This window comes from Lingula anatina, chromosome 1 (assembly GCF_051362555.1).
Source record: "Lingula anatina isolate TDL-2025a chromosome 1, LinAna3.0, whole genome shotgun sequence".
NCBI lineage: Eukaryota > Metazoa > Brachiopoda > Lingulata > Lingulida > Lingulidae > Lingula > Lingula anatina.
Genome location: NC_141767.1, coordinates 25610152 through 25631066, shown reverse-complemented (window position 1 = coordinate 25631066; position 20915 = coordinate 25610152). Strand labels below are relative to the sequence as shown.

The window sequence follows — 20915 nt, the reverse complement described above, 5'->3', positions numbered from 1 at the left end:
TCACGAGACTGGTCACTACACACGATATCGCAACATTAATGTGTATTGACGAAGTGCCGAGTGTCGTATTTAAAGCTTTCACTAAGGAATGCTGTCGGAAGTTCGTGTGGAAATTGAAAAGATGAATTATACAATATGCATGACAATATTCCATCAGTTTGATATATATTCCCCCTTTTAAGGGTATTCAGGACCAAAATGGGAAATAAAGCTATGGGACCGCAAATAATGTTTAAGCAGACGGGCCCTGCTCTTCATTTGACTACGGGTGCGCTCACAATGAAACTATCGTGCTAGACTCCACTGGGACTCTCGCTGAATGCAAGCAAGTTAACAGATTTAAACGCCTCATTTTGTTTACATCGTACTCGTACTCGTACAATCACCAATTTTCTTAATTCTTCCCAACGCCCGGGGAGTCATGTAAACATTTTAATCTGATTGCATTCAGCACGAGTTTCCGCTGAGTTAGTTCGAACTACCTACTGCGATAGTCCCATTGTGATCCCAACCTCAGATTGAAATAAATTTTCGAGAGAACGACAAAGTGCATAATCAGAATGAACCATTTAAGCATTAATGCATCTGTGCATCACATTTGTTTGCTTATCCCTACAACGGGATTATACCCATGACCCATTTTACCCAAGATGACACATTGTTGCCTACATATAAGCTGTGTCTCTATAATCGACTATTTTGAGCAATTCAGACGTTGCATTGGGACTTTTTCACCGCAATTTTTAACTGTACTCAGACTACTAGTTTTGTCCCCTGGCAAGATATGCAGACAATGATTGAAAACTATCAAGGTGAAGTAGTCCCTGCTATTGGGTTACAGGCCTTGTTTTATGACTGCCCAATTAATTCCATATATTTGAGAAATTCCCTTGGAGAGAACCTGGACTGCTTGAACGGCCAGTGAACATCTTGGAATATCGATCTAATGTCCTGAAGTTGGCAAACAATATGCGGTGCGGTCAATTTCTTAAATCTCTCTATGGATTCTTTCTCTGAACAGTCCGTTATGCCTCTGATGTTACATGCCCTAAGCGTTGCTCAAGAGTAGATGATAAGTGTTTAAAGACAAGAGTAGATGATAAGTGTTTTTAATGACCTGATATCATAAATCAAATATTAGAATTCAAGGCAAATAAACAATTAGGGACAGTCAACAGATTATTGTTTTGTTAAATCTCATTCCTTGTTAAACATTCTGTTCTTTAAAAGCATTTTCTTTTAGTAGTGGAAATATTTCTATTGTTGAAAAGATATAGTTTTTGAAAATTTAGTTGGATTAAATAAAAGGTACTAGAAGAAACACACCCCATAGCTTATTTTAGCTTTAATTAAAATGTGTGATCGAGCCAATCATAGTGATGGTTGGTGGGTACTTATTAACTGAAAACGTTTAATACAACAGAGGCTCTTTTTTCTTATGTCTTAAAACTCACTTATTTGAAAATACATTTCAGGATGGTGATTTGTTTCGCACTTGTTGCTGAAAAGTAAAAACAACTCCAAAAATAACAAGATCACTCAAAGAGCAATGAATGCCGTGCAGTGTTCACGAGAAACTAATGACCTAAATGTGTTTGTGCAAAAGATCTTCTTCTCATTAAGGGCAGTCGGTCGCTTTTTATCCAATAAAATGACATGCAGGTGTGAGAAACTGCTAGGGGTGTGATGCTTGAAAGACTGCGTGTGAAACCTGTACGTACATTCGACTGATGCATCGACTCAAGGAGCAAAAGTCAAATTGTTGCGGCTAATTTTAAACGTCGTTGCTGGTGGTGGTGGTGGTGGTATCGTTTTTATACTGGTGAAATTTAGCTATAGAATGACATTGCTACGTATATATGATACGAGGCCATGGGCCATTTCAATAGATTCAACGACATCCCCTTTTCTGTCTCGTTTACAAGCTATGCTATTACGCTTGCAAATATCGCCATATTAAGAAATACATTCCCTTTTTATTCTTTGTTTTACCAAGGAGTTATAACAGAAGGAGATTACACGCGTGGGGGCGGAGCCCGTATTACGGTCTCTCATTGGTCGGAATGAATAGAACCCAGAGAACAATAGATGCCTATCTCTGTTACGCTTAATTGCTACTCTCGTTTAAATCTCGTTTGTTAGTATCTGTGCCTTCGTCTGTTGATTTTTGAGGACAGACACAGAAACAGAGTCCCAAGTTTCTAAAAAATGAGAGAAATACAGAATTTATATGATATTACGTTGGACAAGGTTTTCAAAAAACAGGTAAGTGCTTTTAAATGCATAACTACACGAAATATGAAGATAAATTGCAACTTTTATGTCGTAGGGTCTCACTGTGTAAGTGTCCAGCTACACGTTGATCTCGCGAGGTGGTGTGTGGAGAATAAATATTGCACGAAAAATATTTCCCACTCATAACAAGTGCCTATAAATATAGTTTCAGATGAAGAAAGTTTGGTCTTTATACAGTTGCAATTGTTAAGTAATTTGTGGCAATAGCAAAGAATAAAACTTAGGTGCACTTTCAGTAGCCGAATAACAAGCAAATGCTTAAGCCGCCATCTTGTTAATATTTCGAAAAAAAATTACTCCAAAAGACATTTTCCTCCTACTTTTTGAAACTTGTGTCACATGACAGTCATAAAATTTAACTAATTGTTATGTGTGCAACACACTTGCTTGAGCAGTATTGTTTTTTTTTGCGATTTTACATGTGGTCTAGCTTGGATACGACAATTGACAATTTTCATGAGTTCCGATCAAAAAGTGTTACGCTTGTTACGGCCAAAAGCCTTACCGCTTTTTGTACTTTTCAAATGCAAGATTATAAAAAAATTTGGTGTGTTTAGATTCTTGAACATCTTGGTCGTGGCGTGGTATATATTGCATGGGTATTGCTCCAATATTTCTTGAAAAAAATAACCTGATTTGTTCAGAATACCAATTTTTTACTCTAGTGTTATGGGTAAATGTACCATTTTGGCCTTTACCTTTTTCGTGTTTAAAACTAAAAAGACTTATCATGACAGTTGTTCATCATTTTTCTTCTCACCATGATGGGTGGCTTTGGAGTGGTAACTTTGTTGTTAAAGTAAGGTGCTCAGTTATTTTGACTGGAAAAGTTTTGCCTCCACCCAGCATTTTCCATCATGGCGGTCCAGTATCTTTGGTATAGTTATTTTAAACTTATTTAGTCTTCCTTTTACATATATATGTTTTAATTCATATTAAACCTTTGAAAAAAGAACACACATGAATCCTGGTGCTGTCTTAATTTAAAGTCTTAAGGTTTTAAGTTCACCTAGGCTCCACCAATTACTCTACCTGTTATCTCACTACACATCTCCCTTTGGGTCAAGGTGTGTAAGACACACCTTATTGTGTAAGACACCTCTATAATTAAGGGTACTTGCTTCTCTACTTTAATTATACTTCACTACTTTGGCATGTTAGGTGGCAAGCTTGGATGTCTCAGTTCATTTTAAGAAAGAAGCTTTGCCTTGGTGGTTACAAAAGAATAGAACTCTATTAAGGTTTATTCATTACTTGAAAGTAAATATTTCATCTTGCAGTGTTGAAACAGAAATTCTCTCAAAATTGATAATGAATTTTACATGCTTATCTTAACACTGCTCAAGTTTTTTTTCCCTTCTATTATAGATATGGGAGAAGGCTGCATTGAATGTATGAATTATGGTCAGGCTGGAAAAAATTAAAAAATGTCAATGAAAAAAGGAGGTCAGCGTGTCTGGGGTAAGTTACTTTTCTCATAATGCCTACGATGCATTAAACATTCACTAACAACAGTACCCTTTTTTTAAATTTTTTTCAAAATACAACAACCTTGGGCATTTTCCTTTTAGCAACCGACCTCTCTGAAATCCCCTTTTTGTCCTGTCAGAAGAGTAGGAACCAGGGCGGATTTAAATAATTTCTTGTAATAAGTACAATTTCTTTCAATTTCTTGGAGTTATTAGCTTGTGATCATGAATCTTGATATTCTATATAAATTTAGTTGTAAATTGTTCATTTATGTGGTGAACATTATTTCAGTCAAGTCATAACAAGATACATTAAACTTCACTGCGTAATTCCATAATGTCTACATGGATACTAGTAGTTCATAATGCTATTATGATGTTTGTTTTTTTCTAACCTACAGGTTTCTCTCTTTTCTGAGTGGCATGGCATTGGCAGGCAGAAGAAAAGGTCTTGAAGAAATTCTCACTTGAGTTGTCCTTTTTGGAGAAGAAACTGGATAAGACTGGCCAACAGAGATTGCATTAAATTAATAGTGCTCCTTCATGACATTTTAAAATATTTTCAGTCACCTAACTGATTCTATACATTTCAAAAGTTGACATAAATTTTATGTTACTGTCACGTGGAAAAAAATTCAAAACCTATATATAATTTGTTGAGTGCCATGGTATAACAGTCTACTTGATTGCAAGTAAAATTTGGACTGTTTCAGTGAAATTTCTTTAAAGCAGTTAATTTTTTCAGCTGTAACATGTACTCCAGTTCATTTTATAAATGTTCTTACTAAGTGTTGTCTTTACTTATGATTACCTTTTGAAAACCCCATGTTTTTTATCCTATTTGTAAGAATTAGCCACTTTAACTTCTAGGTTTTTTTATCATCCAGCCCATTAGATTCTCAGACCTTGCTGGCCTGTGAGTGGAATAGTATCTGGCACAGACTGGTATCAGCAAGTCAGATAAAAAAAGAATATAATTATTTCTATTTGCACGGTTGAAAAAAATGCCAACATAGACTGCATAAAACTGGAAAACTATAGCAACTTAATCATTCTTATGACTTCATTAATTACTGCTTATGTGTAAAATTTTGTTTTTGTTCTTCTATTGATATAATAAAATGGTTTTACTCACAGATGCTACTATCATGATGCTTGAGTATAGAGTTGACTTAAAAGATATTTTAAGTTAATATAGTAAATAATAGTTTGAAATTAAAAATTCTCATCTTTATTTGTTTCACTTTAAAAAGCTCAGTTAATACTAAAATTTCTGATATATTTTGTACATAAATATATTTATGAATGAATATTCTTAATGTTTAGCACTGTGTACTTGTTTACCGACAAATATGAAGTGTTAGTATGTGTCAAAATAATCCAAAAAAAAAGGGAGATTTCCAAGATAAAGAAATTTATAACGAGTATTTAGTAAATTGACATGTCGTGGCATTGCTTCAACCTTTGATTAAAATTTCACTTCAATGCATTAGGATATTAAAATTATACCGAGTGAGAGAAAAAAATACTTAAAGAAATTTAAAACCATGCAGTCACAAAGCTTAGGCACTGTCTCAATGTATATGTTTATGGGACCCAAGGGCAGGAGGGTCCAAACGTTTATGTATTAATATTATGTTCTTTGGCAGTGAGGACAGACGTTCACTTGAATGTCATTTTCACAAACCACAGTTGGGACGTTTTCTTTTGACTTATCCTTGGTGATTTTTCACTGTGTTGTGCAAAAGAAAAGCCATCTATCACCGACTCAAAAAAACTCATGGCGACCATCCTCAGTCACCACCTTAAAATCGCTTTCTATGATATCGTTCCCTCCCAGCACATCGTCCAAATAACTACCTGTGAAAAAATCGTCAGCATACAGCGCCGCTTTGACACTACTGATTTCGAATTCTAACGCGAAATAACGCATATAAAATCAATCTCCGAGCGGAGGAGAGCGACCCAGACGAAACCTTGAGACAGGAGGCCCCCCGTAGCTAGCTCCGCCCACCGTAACAGACATCGGACAATAGAGAGGCTTGCGTGTAATCTCCTTCTGTTATAACTCCTTGGTTTTACCAATCTTTTCCTAACAAGCTAATGTTTGAGATATAATCAATGGTATGAAGGGGCCACTCATTTTGCTTGTTGTATTTTTATAATTCAAGTTAACCTACCAAGTTAAGCATACAATGATTCGGAGCACATTTGGAAAAAAAAGGGCGGATATTGATTGCTCATTAAACATGGACATGCATTATCCGGAAATTTAATAGACGGTGTCGATTTATATAGTTTTTAGAAGACTCCATCTGTAAATGAACTGAACATTGGTGCCCGTAAAGACCGAGATACAAAAATGTCAAAGCTTTCAAAGACTGTCATTGCTATATTTGATTCCCTTGCCTCTTTTCCAGGACCAAACTTTTGATGGCATCACATACGTTAGTGAAATCAATGGCAAACAATGTCGGGTATTGGTCCTTATTGAACCTTATATCTGCTGCGTGGCCTTTAATCTCACAATGACAAGTTCTGACCAGTCTTTTTCTTACTGTTCGTATGGATAACAGTGAATTTTCAAAACAAATTTTGCTTAAATGGTTTCTTCTTTATTGAAAACTTGAAACTATTTTTTAAACCGTCGAGAGATAAACACAGCGTTAATAATAAAGAAACAGTATTAGATTAGCATTTGAAGTGCACGTTAATAATTACAATGAATAAATAAACCAAGAACACCTCTTGTATGTTTTAGATTACACTCTCATTGCTACAGATAAAGCACAAATGCAAAGAGTCAATACCCTTGGCCCATGTAACAACTATGTAATAGACAATCAAATTAAAAAAGAGATGACAAGTAGAAATCCCTCCTAGGCTCTATATCGACCTCCCTGCTTGGCTTACGCGATTTCAGCACGATAGCATTCTGTATTTAAATCTTTTTAATTGGTCTTTGTGCAATCACCGTCTTAAAAAAAGAATCGAACTAAACTGAGGGAAATCAAAATGCTATTCATTTGAGTGAATAGTAGTATCTATAACATTTCTGCATCTATATATGCCTATTTATCTGCGCCAAGAAGCGACAGGCATGTCAAGTGAATTGTATGATGGTCTTATTCAGCTTGGTGTTAAGACTGATATTTTAAAAAATCATTAAACAAGGAATTAGGGAATTCACTTCTTACTTCATATCGGTTCTATTAAATATTTCCTAGTTAATTCTTGTCAGATGCTTGCGTTATGCTTGAAGAATATCATATGAAATTCCCCGAACCCATCAGATTATACAGTGAAATCCAAATCATTTCTTTATGTACCCATTTATCTGTGTCAAGAAGCTGATTTCAGTGGGGCTTCAGTGTGACGTGAATTGAACTGTTATTGGATGTTGGTCTTTTTCAGCTGCATCTATGAGATTGATACTGAAATAGACATAGTTTCAAAAGGAATTTGGGAATACTTCATGTCGATTTTAAGGATGATATTGAATATTTCTGATCTTATTCTTGTCAGATTTTTGCGTTTCATTTAAAGACTATCCAATCACTTGCCCAAAACCCGCATTAGATTATACAATTAAAGTAATAAGGGGAGCCTGGCATGCGAAGAAGCACCGGCCCCAAGAGTAATAGACATGAACATTGAACTCACTGGCCTGACCACAAGGCCAATGTGATAGACTGAAAGGTCCAGTTAAAGTGGATAAGTGCATGTCCCATTTATTATTGATGTCGGAACGCGAAGGTATCACGCAAAACTGCACAGAGCACATGTACTCGGAGAATGCCGAATCGCTCTCGAGCGTTAAGTTCGACTCTGAACATTGCTAACATTTATCTGTTCCTCGAATACATAGCGTTGCATCATGGTATGTAAAATGCCATTTATTTTTTCTCTCCAGGGAAACTGCATTTACTTTGATAATATAGGCTGTTTTTGCAATCAAAAAACAATTGTCGATGGAACGACCTCATCAGCCTTTGAATCATGGTGTATTAAACCATTTGCCTACAATCATTCCACGTCTGTTGGGCTCAAATTAATGGAAACCCACCATTACCACGTTCAAATGATTCGCAGAATGCGCTCATCCATTATTCATTGATTTAATTTTTCCTGAAAGTCTATTTGGCAGATATCATGGATTACGCAATGGCAGCGTTTGTGAATCACTGTATACAATGTAATTATCATTATAATTATAATAATAATAATTATTATTATGAAGTGCAAATAAAAAGTCGAAAGTATCGATCATTTTGTTCCTTATATTCAGAAAAGAATCCAATATTGAAAAGATAATTGTGCTACATTGGTTATGTACATCGAGAAAAACGATAAGTGCACGTCCACAATACTGGGTTACAACATTAATGGCTTATCGTCTTTGAAAGTCTGCCAAAATATTTCTACAGACTGTATGTGTTGGATTACAATGGGGGTACCTTCAGGTGAAAGGGGATGGATTTGTCTTATTAAAACAAACATTGCTGTGCATTTTAAACTTTTTAATTCTTAACCGAACATAACTCTCAAAAAGCGCTTAATACTGGGACATAGACATACCAGTCTGTTTTGCCGCTGTACATCATGGAAAATAAAGTTATCAGAATAATATTGGTTTGTTTCATCTCAGGGATCATTAACGGATTACACACTAGAGAAATACAAAAATTGTTCTTCATTGCAAATTTTGATGGGTGAAGAAATCGGGTTATTGTGCGTTACCATCGTTTCCGTTTTCAACTTCAATAGTATTTTATAGATAGATTTTGGACCATAGTTTGATATTTCATATTTCTCAACAATTGAAGTGATGCGCGTTGCATACTGGTTCAAATCTTATGTCATTCACTAGAGAAATCTATTTTTTTGGGTCTTGATTGCCTACGTGACATGACACCTTAGCATACAAGTATTTTACCGAGATACAATATTGATAGATAAAATTGCTGATAAGGCGCAACTTCAATGTATACGACAGCCAGATGTACCATCAAACAAATGTATCGTCGTTATCACAGCAACTTGTATTCAGCAAACTGTTTAAGGCTAAGTAGACGTTAGCACCACAGATCCCTCTTACCTCCTATAACGAACTAAGATTGTTGGCGAAAAAAAACTTGGGTACTTATCACTTGGCTCTGAAAACAGGACATTCCTCTTGCCTGTGCCAACAAGCTGAAACAGAAAAAAAAAAATTCCCGCTCATGCGTCACAGAACTCGTGATTCCATGACTGTGCTTTCATACCCAGAAAGGTCTATGGAGAATGTTGTAGGGTCAATTCGTCCAGTCCCGATGCGGCAGCTGAGTGGAGTTGTCCACTGGATCAACAGCACTATCACATTCCCATCCAGCCCGCAATTCGGGGTTAATTTAGGGGCACTGTCGCTAATAGCCTTGTATGAATAAAAAGAATAGACATAGTACAATATACATGTGTAGTTGCTCATTCTTTCTTCTTGGGTCTAGGCTGTGTTAAACTGAAGATCGTTTAGTTTGAGCGATGACCGCTAGACAAATTGGTAAACAAATAATTTAAGTCATTTTCATGCCTTTGTAGTTCACCGTCCACACAACTGCATTCCGAAAGTCGAACATTCTCTTTGAAAATTGTTCAAATCACTCTTGTCTTATTTCTTTTCGCCAGCACTCATATTAGATTTTGATTTCGATTCAATCGAATATGGTGCGAACACAAAGCGCGATAGAGCAAAATACTGAAAATTATAATATTTATTTGCTGCCAAAAGTTGGGTGGTACATATATAACTATACTAAATATGGTGATTCTAAGAAATACATATGTGACATTAAAACATTTTCTAAAATACATTTAGAAATATTTCAATAACTTTTTAAGAATTGTAGTAGAATTGAATTTTTGGATGTAGTTAGTAAAATCACAAAATTACACAATTGACAATGGCCAGGAAATAAAAGTTCTTGGGGCTCTCAATTTTGGCACTTTAAATATGTGGGCACTTCGTAGGTTATATAGCTTATAAAACTGTTCACTTCGTGCGGGTAAAAGGTGATGGATTTTGTAGTCAAAACCATTTTCGAAGCATTCTTTTACACAACTCGTCGCGCCGACATTGTAGCGCTACGCTATTTGTAGCTTGAAGTTGCTTCTTGGTATGAATTTTGCATGTAAAATGTCAAATGACATCGTATATGCAGATAAAAAGTGCTCTGTAAGGAGAGAAGAAAAGTCACTTCGATCGAATTCAGTCCTTTCGCTAAGAAGTAAGATACATTGAAGTTTGCGTGAATTACGTTGGTGACATCACTTGGCAAACTTTCTTTTTTAACATAATAACAGTAATTTTCTTAACATGCACCGCTCTTTTTTCATAAGAAGATACGCAAGGGGTATACCCTTATTCCACTAGCATAAATTACCGAGTGCTACATAAGTATTAGAGAACAGATGATGCAATTTCAATTACGCAGATACTCTTTAACACATTAAAACCGTGTTTAACCTGGGTTAACCAGATAACTCGAAGAAGAGAATACAGCGAGCACGTCAGAATGTCAGAAATATACAATAAATAAAGAGGTCCCTTTAACCCGACAAGATCCTGCGCGTTGATATCGGACCATATGCATACATAGGCGTCATTAAGCCTCAATCGTCTTCAGTATAAATGCACCTGCGACTATAATTTTCTGTGTGAGATTTGATCTAGACACACAATGCCCTTCTTTCACACTTCAATTAATTGAAAGCTCAAAACTACGTCCCCACATTTGAGACAAAGAGCTTCGTCGAGAACGCTTCAACTATGCGCGTTTTTTCTTGTTTTTGACAAGTATGAGGGGATTATTTCAGTCAAAAATGGATAACAGGACTCAAGCCATCCTCATCCTGATAAGTGTACTCGTTGCCAATATAACCAGTCAGACTCAACTTTCTGAAAAAGTCGCTTTTGTACCTTATCAAGGATTTCGGCTGCCTCTAAGACAACCAGCTCCAACAACAACAACGACACCAGCGCCGACACAAAGTCCCAAGATTCCCAATGTTCTTAACGCCTATTTAGGACTTTTTGTATCTGAAAATGAAGCAAAATTAGAGGACGAGGACACGTTTGGGCGAGATCTGCCTGTGATTCGCAACATCAACGAGCTCTACACTAAGTCTGTTGAGCTGAGGTCGTATGGAAAAGGCCCTAAAGGCTTTCACCCGGCCCTCGGCAACAACATCATCAACCGGATGAGAAACATGACATCCAGAGGAATGGTACAATTCGGTGTTCCTGGGAACCTGGTGCGAGGTGGAGACCCCTACCTAGGGTACCAAAACCAGGGCCTTGTTAGTGGCAATAACAATTTCCCACAAGGTGGCCGCAATTCCATTAAAACTCCATCCTATGGAGTGCGATCCGGTGCGTCAGGCGGGGCAGTGAGCATCGCGACCAACCTCATTCCCTACAGTCCATACGGGATCAATAATGACGGCGATGCTTGTTGTCCGACGTAAGTAAAATTAAGACATAATTTCTTTAATCACAGTGAATTTATTTCTGTATGGTTATAGATTAAGTATGTATCAGGGTTTTTTAGTTATCGATCCTTTGTAAATCGCATCATCATCATCATCTCTCTCTCTCTCTCTCTCTCTCTCTCTCTCTCTCTCTCTCATATATTTCAAAATTTATTTGGGTATCACTTTTGTTGTTTTCTATGACCAGAATCCGTAGCCGATACCAACCAATGGACACTGTAGAAAACATTCACGGGGAAAAATTTGTACCCGTGCAGCTTGTGGCATTGGGAAAATATCAAACGTTTGCAGTTGCTGAGTGCGAGTAAGTAAAGTTCTTTGATGAATGCGCCTTTGTTATATTTTTTTGCTTAAATAGTACATGAAAAGTACAGCATTAAGGAATGTTTCAAGTAAATGTGGTAAATATCACACAAGGGATCTGAGTCATTCTTAGGTAGAAATCATTTTTCTCAGAATAAGGTAATTCTTCAGCTGTGTCTTAAAAAAATTCAATTTTCTATTTCAGCCACAATGCTGTGAAGATGTGCCCTGGCCAGTGCGTAACCACCACCAGTGTGTTCTCCATTTTGGTTTTCTGTCTGAAGCACAACTCCTGCTATAACCACAACACCGGAAGTGTGACCTTTACCTTCGAGAAATTCCGACTCCCGACGGGATGTGTCTGCAAAATGTGGTCAAGACAATAGAAAGGTTAAAGAGACGGCACTTATCTTATTTTGTTAGGGGTTAAATAGATTTTTAACCTCATGCCAGGTGGATTCTCACGCTACTTCTTACAGAGTTCATGAACAGCACAGATATCATTTAGAGTTCATAATGATTTTTCCCAAACCTATATGCCAAAATGTCATTCTTTTGAGTTAATAACATACCCAGCATATCATTTGAGTTTAGAGTAAGAAAGTTTTGGAAGAAATCAAAAATTCTTATTTGTTGCACCGAGCATGATAGAAATTGATGACCATTTGTGAATTTTTTTTTTTTTTTTGACGATTTAATCTAAAATAGCAATTTTCTAATACAACTGGCATTATTAACACAATCATGCTACTTGAGTTAAATTGTTTTAAAAGATAGAAAAAAAGCCATTTGTTATGTTTCACGAAATTTTCCACGTGCCTGTATATATAAGGACACACCCATATTGTTGAGGAGAAATAAAATTATATGTAAATATTAAAATTGTTTGAATTAGGGAAATAAACTGCACCAGTTAAGGCATGTACATTCATATAAATGTACGCACACAGGCACACTCTTTGACAAGAACATATAGAGATTTACAGGAAAAAATGAGATCAAAAATACCCTGGATCAAAGGCACATGTATCGCACATAGTATTTTGGCATACGAAAAAAATGCGACTAACGTTTTTATCCTTACATTTTTACTCTTAAAGGTGATTCATATATTTATTTTATTTTATTGGCATTTTAACATGTAAACAATTTTAAGTACTAATTGACACTATATCAACTCAGAAATACCTGTTTTAAGAGTATTCCTCTCTTCTCTTCTCTTCTCTTGCCTGGGACCTGGTGAACGGTTTAGTTGCTTCGAGTGTAAATGGCACATTAGGTACGGGTATTAATTTCTTTATTTTAAATGGATTGTGACATGTGTTCAGATGAAACCCCAGGATATCTATTAGGAGAGTAAGAATATATGTTAGACACTAAACATCCTTGGTACTTTATCTTCAATACAGACAAGCAAAGAGATCTGGTTTTTTTCTATGCTAAAATCAATTATTGGGTTCCAGTTTTTGAGGCAAAGTGCTTAATTAGGCGATCTTAACCGACTTCTGGGTAGGGTCTCATTTCTTGATGATTAGTGAGGCGGTGTATGAAAGAAGTCTCCCCAGTCGTGTCTAAGTGTAATAACGCATGACGTCTCCAATTCATCAGGGAAGTCCATTGTTTTCAGTTTCGAAGTTGTCTCACCCTTTGCATGTGCCCGCCATTGCCGTTTTATACTCATAATTAAATCTCCTTCCTCTTTAATGTCTTCCATTTGTTTTTTAAGTTCTTTTATAATGACAAAATAAAAAGAAAAAAAAAACATTCACTTTTCAAGAGATAAACTGAGGGTGCTGATTTTGAATCTAGTGTCAAATCTCAACATATGACGCACCGTCTTGGGTTAGATATAATCAAAGCCCTTATTAAGATTCAGCAAAAAAAGACAAGATATGCAGTTAGTTATGCTAGATTATATGCAATTTTTTATTGCTGCGATAAGAACGACGAGAGATTAATCTGAAATTAAACCCGCTTTGTTCATATAGGCTGCGGTTGTGGCAAGAGGTAGGTACTTTTATTTCAACCTTAGTGCTATCGGGCGGGATAAGTAAGCTATATTTGGAACAACAACGATATGAATTTAGTGGTCAGCATAGCCTGAGAAAACCTCACAATAGCCGTGACTAAAGTTTCAATAATTATTGAGAACATGTTATAGCTGTTTATTTACATGCCAGTAAAATGTAAAATTGCATATTTTGACTACACAGCTACTCCGCGAACGCTCACAACATGATAGTGTATAATATCTTGAATATGCCGATATATATTGCGCCTTTTCTTATATGTTGTTCAGTGGCCATCATTAGTTCTCTGAGCTGAGTGGAAAATTCAATAACACTCAAGCAAAGTTGTGAACATAGATGTATATATCGGGGGTATTATCTTTATTTCTGTGCCTCCAGTTTAGACCATGTACTAAACAGGTCTGCTTTAATTGAATTGCAATAGTCAGTGACGGCAACTGTCGGAACTTAAATGATAAACTTCATAACAACCAAAAAGTTTGGGAAATCTTTAAGAGGCCAAGATGATCCGGAGGAGCATCGAGCTTGATATCAATTTAGCTGCGATTTGCTAAATACGTCGCCAGACACAAGCGCGCTCCATAATCGTAGTAATCCACAATAATTTTGATCAATAGCTTGATGGAAATAAAAGCGCATTTTGAAGTAATCTATAGCATAACGCGGAGCCGCTTATTGTCATCACGTTTAACTGCAGGATGCTTTGTTGCATAGGTAAAAACATAGCTATGCGATGACGGATGCAGCCACATTCTCACTTGAAACATACGTGATTCAGCAGTGTAGAAAATGAGATTTTGTATGAAGTTGCATGTTTAAAGCCTTTAGATCTAAGAGCAACATATTTTGTCAGCATTGAAAAAAAAAAGAAATTAAGTATTGGAAAGCCCAAGGAAAATCTCTACATGAATTAAATTTCTCTAATATTCACGATTTTTTGTTTTTACAATACCTTGCCTCATTCACGAATATGTAAACCATGAAAAAATAAATAAATAAATAAATAAACAAATAAATAAAAAACAGTTTCATCATTTTTGTATCATAAACACGAGTGCAAGGGTTCATTTCCATTGAGACAACCGGTCTACGTAGATCGACCCAACTCTGCAGGGACTCTTGCTGAATGCAATCAGTTCGACACGGCTCCTGGCGTCGAGTAAAATACAGGCAGAGCCAGCGATCGTGACAACCGCAAGCTGACACAGTGTTATGTCTTCTCTACTAGTCTTTCTAGAACAAGAATCGTTGTATAATGAAATGAGCTAAGATTACGTGTACCAACATTGGATATCGTTTTTGCAAGTACATTCGATCAAACTTAAAGTTTTGATTAAGCCCTACCCTATAACTAGATCAATTTTTCTCTTTTTTTTCTAAATTATTTATAAAAAACCTCGGTTACTTTCCCCTGCACAACAATGACTTGTATTCAGCTTTTGGCTAGTTTCATTCACAGCTCCTTCGGGCATGTTATTGCCTTTAAAGAGACAAATAGCTCGAGTTCAGATTACATCAGCCAAGGTCGGTTCATCGGGTAATATCATCATAAGACGTGCTATGCTGTCGTTTGAAACCCAGATGCTACTAAGATAAAGATGTTAGTTATTATTCTCACAGGTGACAAGTTTAACGCTACGAACATTTCCCTGCCGCTGACTATTAATACCATTAATAGTGTTCATTCTGATGTCTGATCAGCAGCTATCATAAACGCTCTGTAACAAATGACACCTGATCATGCGACAGACAAAGTAAATGTCTTGTCAGTTATATCTTATCTACATTACGAAACGGATGTGTTTGAATGATTCTCACGACTTTTGAGAGTCGGCAGGTCCTAAATCAGCATACCCAAGTATCATGTGAACACGTTAAAGGAAGTTAAAATTAATCAGTTTGAAATTAAGTCTTCAGTTGTCTTGCAGACCATTTCCAGCAACTGTCAAAGTTTTTTCGCGCTTTTTTTTATTTCTACCAACTGAGAGTTTTGCCTTTCAAATCTATAAGGCCGATATATTCTTAATCATAATAATGCTATATACTCGTACCATAGGTATTTCAAAGTACGAAATCTTAGCTGTTGTGTTAATGTTTATGATGGTAAGACAGTCATTAAGACAATCATTCTGTCTCGTGTAAACTCCTCTTCTTTTTCGAATCATTGCCATAATCTAGACTGAGGCAATAAAGGCAACTACGCAATAAAATGTGCTGTTTATTTAATTTGAATGAGAAAATACTTTTTATACATAACGAAGAGCCGTGGCCACGAGAAAATATGGGCCTTGTGTAGGCTGGTAACAGTGTCCCGCCCCAGGACCTTGAATATCGCTGTAGTCATCCACCTGACATTAATGTACTACAATATAATATATCATTAAAACGGTCTCACTCAGCTTTTTACATACAACTTAAAGAAATGCTCTGTAATAGTTAAAAGCTGTGTCCATAAAGGTAAACTTTATATTTACAATAACCGAGGTATAAACAAACCATGTAACATACATTTTAAATGTGAGTTCATGTTTGGGTTTTTATATTCTTCTGTTGGTGTTGTAAAGTTACTTTTATACAAGTTGACATCATGCTCTTTTGTGTTCAGTTTTTAGGCCACAGATTTCACCAAGTTTGTTTTCACACCAATTCTCGACATACGCAGTAGTAATGGATCTTGACAGTGTTATTCTTCTGGTTATTATGAAATTATGTGACTGTAATGGACTTTTCGCTTTAAGTACCTCAGATGACAATTATCCGATGATGAATTCAGCTTTACCATCTGGTTCGTACGCCTCGTATTCCCGGTACAGCCCGCTGTCTACGCGACATTTGGCAGGAAATAATATAGCAGTGACATCGTTCTCATACAATGATGATGACTCTTGCCCGGACAGATGCACCGGGTGTCCGACATCATGCTTCAAACCAGAGCCAAACACTAGCTATGAAGTGTACGACGTCCTTTATCCTGGACTTTTTCAATCACCTGCCAAATTGGAGGAAATTGACATGAAGACATTTGGGAGGAAATTGTCCAAGAAGACTGGATTGAAAAGTAATTTTACCATCTTTAAAAAACAAGCGCCAATTTATAAACAAAAGAACAGTGTCGTCTTCTCGAAAAGGCGAGAGCGGGACGCAGAAGATGATAATGACGCTGTCTCGAATCGGGGTACTGTCGGCTCGGATTCGAGTCTATTAGTAGATGGAGATATATGCTGTCCTGCGTAAGTTCCCTATGTCACATTTACTTTTTCCAATAATAAATAGAGGCAACGATTTATGCGTGGTAAAAAAATAGTTTAATTTCACTAAATTTATATAAAACACATACAGTAATCTATACCAAACAATATGCTAAGAACCAGTTTTACATTTCCCATTCCCACTTCAAATATAAAAATATGATGAAAGATAAATATTTTAAGTAGTAAGTACTCATTTTAAGGCAAGCACGGTAACAGAACGTGACAACTGCTGAATCTGATCAGAGATAATTATACGGACTTCATCCCATAAGAACTAACTGTGAATGTCATCTTCACGCCCGTAATTTCGTCATACATATGTTCAGAGTAGAAAGGACCTAGTTATACATAAGTACAACCATTTTGAAGGGGCTTTTATCAAGTAGTTGAAGTCTTCTAAATACTTTTACATCAAATAAAAGAAAATTTAAAGAAAATAGTCAAAAGATGAAATTCACAGTACATAAGTCACATTATCAAAAAAGATAGGGGAGACCGGGGCTAGTTGGACCCCGGGGTAAGTTGCCCCCCCCCCCCAATCAAGTCTTTTTAATAAAGCTACTTTAAGATGCTAAATTATTTCATTTGGACTCACTGCCGACGCTTTATTAGCACTATTGGAAACGATCACTTTACAAAATGATGTGATCAGTTCTTTTACCCCATAGTTACTTTGTCATAAATTGATGGGGGGGGGGGGGGGGGGCAACTTACCCCGAGGTCCAACTAGCCCCGTTCTCCCCTACTGTTTTTACGTAGTAGTAATTACTAAAAAAGCACATCAATATTCCACGCAGGTCCGCTGGTACTGTAGAAAGTGTCAGATAGCTAGCTAAGATAGGGATATTTTCTTTGATAAGAACAGTTGTAAGACATGAAATGCTAACAAGTGCACTGGGTGGCAACCCGTCTTCGTTGTATCCTTAGGTAAGACACTTTCCACCCAGTATCCCTCTCACCCAGGTGTAGAAATAGGTACAAACAGGTTGCCTGGGGGATAGGAGTTCAGTAAACTTCGATATAAGTCGAGTGTCCTATTTACGGGGATTCAAAATTCTCAGTCGTTGCCTACTGCTAAAATTAAAGATAAGTTTCGAGAATACCACCCCCGACCTGTTTAACCTCTTCCCTTTGTGTATGTGTAGGTAACAATCTTTACATTAGATTGTATAACGTTTTTTTTTTCAAAATGTCTTTTTAGATCTCTCTGAAAGCTTTATAAGCCAGGTCATTGTAGTCTAATGGGTATTGATGGTTGGGATACATTTGTCTTTCTGCAAACCATGCGTTTGATACCTTTGGCAACTGAGTTACGGATTCATTTATTATTATTTGTATGTTATGACTGAAAGCCGTTATTATTTGTATGTTATGACTGAAATAATCGCTTAAAATAATAAAATAAATTATTAAACAGTTGAAAATGGGGATTTAATATCAGAAGGTTTCAGATACTTGGCACTGGATTCTTTAGAATAAATTGTTCTTTTCTAATCAATTTAATCTGCATTTACAGAGAACTGACTCGATTTCAACCCATGGAGCCTATAAAGGACATTAACGGAGAAATGTATCTCGTTGTCCAGCTTGACAGGGTGAATAAATACCAAAGCGTCACGGTATCAGAGTGCAAGTAAGCTAATTGATATGTATTAACATGATGTGCCTAAATTCAGACGACTTGAATTCTTTGTCTTTAAATCTTATCAAATCTTATATATTACCTCCGTCTCTGAGAGTAAACCAAATGGAAATCTTGTAGAAGTGAGGATATGATTGATCGAGTGCATTTCGTTATTAAATATAGTTAGGAGGCCATCATATACCACTGGATTAATGGCAACAAACTCTTTCAAGAGTAATGAGATTTAATCTCCCAATAGTATTCAAATTTGCCAGAGTGCACAATTCAATTTTTCTTTGTTAGAAATATACTGTCACTCTCTAATTAAGAACAACATCATCAACGTGTTACGCTTTTAAGAACCGAATACGTGATGGCATAAATTAACCTACTTTTATTTTTGAAAAGAGAGAGAGAGAGAGAGATTATCCGAATTGTGAAGATTTAAATGTTATGCAGGTTTGATTAACGTTCACTTATATCCACCTGCAAAATAGGGAGATAACCGATAATTCCAATATCTGTTTTTCATATCTAAAAGACAAATTTGTAAAGTAACAAAATTGTAGGTTTGTTGTTTGGCCCATTAAATTACCAGGACGACTGGAGGGCTTCTATCGTATATCCTTATTTTAAAAAAAGATTAAAACAATCATTTGAAGCAAATCATTTGCTCTTACTCACTGATCGGTTCATGTATGTGGCCTTGGTTTGCTGGCTCTGTCAATAAAAAGACATGCCTTCATGCTTCTTTATACATTTGTTTCAAAAAAGTTGATCGATTACGTTAAACATAATCCCCACAGTCTTACACTACCCCTCACCGCGCCGCAGCACGCATGGGTTATATTAATCAAGTCTAAGACTTGACCTTTTCGATCCTTATAAATGTTATCCTCATCCGCACACAAAACTAAACTAAAGTAAATCTTCTTTCGTTATCGATATTTCAGGTTTAATGGAATCATGGAGTACTGCCCCGGACAATGTGTGACAACTATGGGAGTTTTCACTCTACTGGCTTTCTGCAAACCAGAGAATTCCTGTCGAAATAAAGTAGATTCGTCTGTCTCTTTTGAGCAATTCGAGTTACCCACGGGATGCATATGCAAAAATTTTAACGGATGAAAGGAATAAGTCAAAACAATGAATTTCCGTAGATTGTGTCTTTCATGTCTGATTTAAGTTGATATACTTTATTATCTATATCAACACGTGTTTGTTAAGTACATTTTCCTGGGTATATTTAGAATTGACAAGATAAACTTTTTCCAATGACGTTAAGATGAAATGAAATTTTTGTTTTAACCGGAACAAACACAGTGCAAATTATTCATTTACTTGAAAGACAAACAGGTGATAATTGAATGTCTAAAATACATGTACCTATGACACAACGTAGGCCTATGTATATAATGAACGAAATTTAATAAATAATATTAAAAAATAGGCACCCTAGTTTTTTCCAAATTTTGAGATATTTCTGTATTAAATTACTCGTAATGTCAATATATTTGACAAGCGTTTTCATATAATCATATAATATCATTTAAAGTCTCTTACTTAAAGGATTGACGAAAGTCCCTTTAAAAGTTCTTTAAACACAAAAGCCTCGATACAATGCCTGATAGAGAGCTATGAAAGTGGTGGGGTGGGGTGGATGGTAATGTGTGAAACATGATTCTGTGCTCCTGAATTGGAACTTTTCTGCTCGTTCAGAGTGGGAAGAGGTTAGTCATTTCAAAAATTCACTACCACTCTTTCACAGTGGGCGCTGTTTACATGTATGTACATGTACTGTTGCCAGTAGTGTGATCATGAAAAATTGAAATTGCACAAACAGACCACCGGGATCAAAGCGTCTTTGGTATATATATATATATATATATATATATATATATATATATATATATGGTGAAAATCATTGTAAACAAATGCATGTGATGCGATACAACTACATTTCTGTTACACACACGGTTGCAAATTCCAAATTCCATCAAAATTAATCAGTGAAAGGATAGTTTGTCTTTTTTTAAATACATTTGTTTTCCAAATAGCATAAATTAATAAATATTGCAGTTCATAAATTACATTTTGAAGATCGGATGGAGGCTCCTGTCTTTTTTTTTATTAGGCCCTGTTAAATGGGACGGAATGGTATGTAACTCTATGTTGTTACAGTATGCGCAACTAGAATGCAATATCTACTGCAGTTAAACAGTTGATATGTTAATCTCTACAACAGGCAGTGGGGGGGGGGGGGGGGGGGGGGGGGGGGGGGGGGGGGGTAGGGGGGGGTCCTTCTTTGCATTTCCAGCTGTTCTTTAATTTTCAGTCAGCTCCTTTGACATTGAAAAATTGAAAACAAAAGTGAAGTCTGTGCGGTGATTTCTATTGCGCCCTCGTTCGCTTTGTC

General features: G+C 36.2%; 2 protein-coding genes and 1 long non-coding RNA gene across 3 annotated transcripts; all 3 read left to right on the top strand.

Annotated features, from left to right (window-relative positions):
- Window positions 1–1991: 1991 nt before the first annotated feature.
- On the top strand, window positions 1992–4900 carry LOC147764162 (uncharacterized). Its single transcript, XR_015331691.1, has 3 exons — window positions 1992–2265; window positions 3664–3756; window positions 4166–4900. It is a non-coding gene; the product is annotated as an uncharacterized LOC147764162 (long non-coding RNA).
- Window positions 4901–10469: 5569 nt separating this feature from the next.
- LOC147764161 (uncharacterized) lies at window positions 10470–12476 on the top strand. Its single transcript, XM_013548265.2, has 3 exons — window positions 10470–11263; window positions 11479–11595; window positions 11800–12476. Exons 1-3 carry the CDS (start codon window positions 10599–10601, stop codon window positions 11978–11980), a joined length of 963 nt encoding a protein of 320 aa, XP_013403719.1. The 5' UTR covers window positions 10470–10598; the 3' UTR covers window positions 11981–12476.
- Window positions 12477–16134: 3658 nt separating this feature from the next.
- Window positions 16135–19950, top strand: LOC106168987 (uncharacterized). Its single transcript, XM_013548266.2, has 3 exons — window positions 16135–16854; window positions 18392–18508; window positions 19453–19950. The coding sequence occupies exons 1-3, from the start codon at window positions 16292–16294 to the stop codon at window positions 19625–19627; spliced, it is 855 nt and encodes a 284-aa protein (XP_013403720.2). The 5' UTR covers window positions 16135–16291; the 3' UTR covers window positions 19628–19950.
- The last annotated feature ends 965 nt before the right edge of the window (window positions 19951–20915 follow it).

What these genes read in the sequence shown, in the direction of transcription:
- LOC147764161 (XM_013548265.2), top strand. Translation starts at nt 10,599, where the DNA reads ATGAGGGGATTATTTCAGTCAAAAATGGATAACAGGACTCAAGCCATC. An exon ending in GGCGATGCTTGTTGTCCGAC is followed by an intron (nt 11,264 to 11,478) that starts GTAAGTAAAATT and finishes TTCTATGACCAG; the next exon opens with AATCCGTAGCCGATACCAAC. An exon ending in TTTGCAGTTGCTGAGTGCGA is followed by an intron (nt 11,596 to 11,799) that starts GTAAGTAAAGTT and finishes TTTCTATTTCAG; the next exon opens with CCACAATGCTGTGAAGATGT.
- LOC106168987 (XM_013548266.2), top strand. Translation starts at nt 16,292, where the DNA reads ATGGATCTTGACAGTGTTATTCTTCTGGTTATTATGAAATTATGTGAC. An exon ending in GGAGATATATGCTGTCCTGC is followed by an intron (nt 16,855 to 18,391) that starts GTAAGTTCCCTA and finishes CTGCATTTACAG; the next exon opens with AGAACTGACTCGATTTCAAC. An exon ending in GTCACGGTATCAGAGTGCAA is followed by an intron (nt 18,509 to 19,452) that starts GTAAGCTAATTG and finishes TCGATATTTCAG; the next exon opens with GTTTAATGGAATCATGGAGT.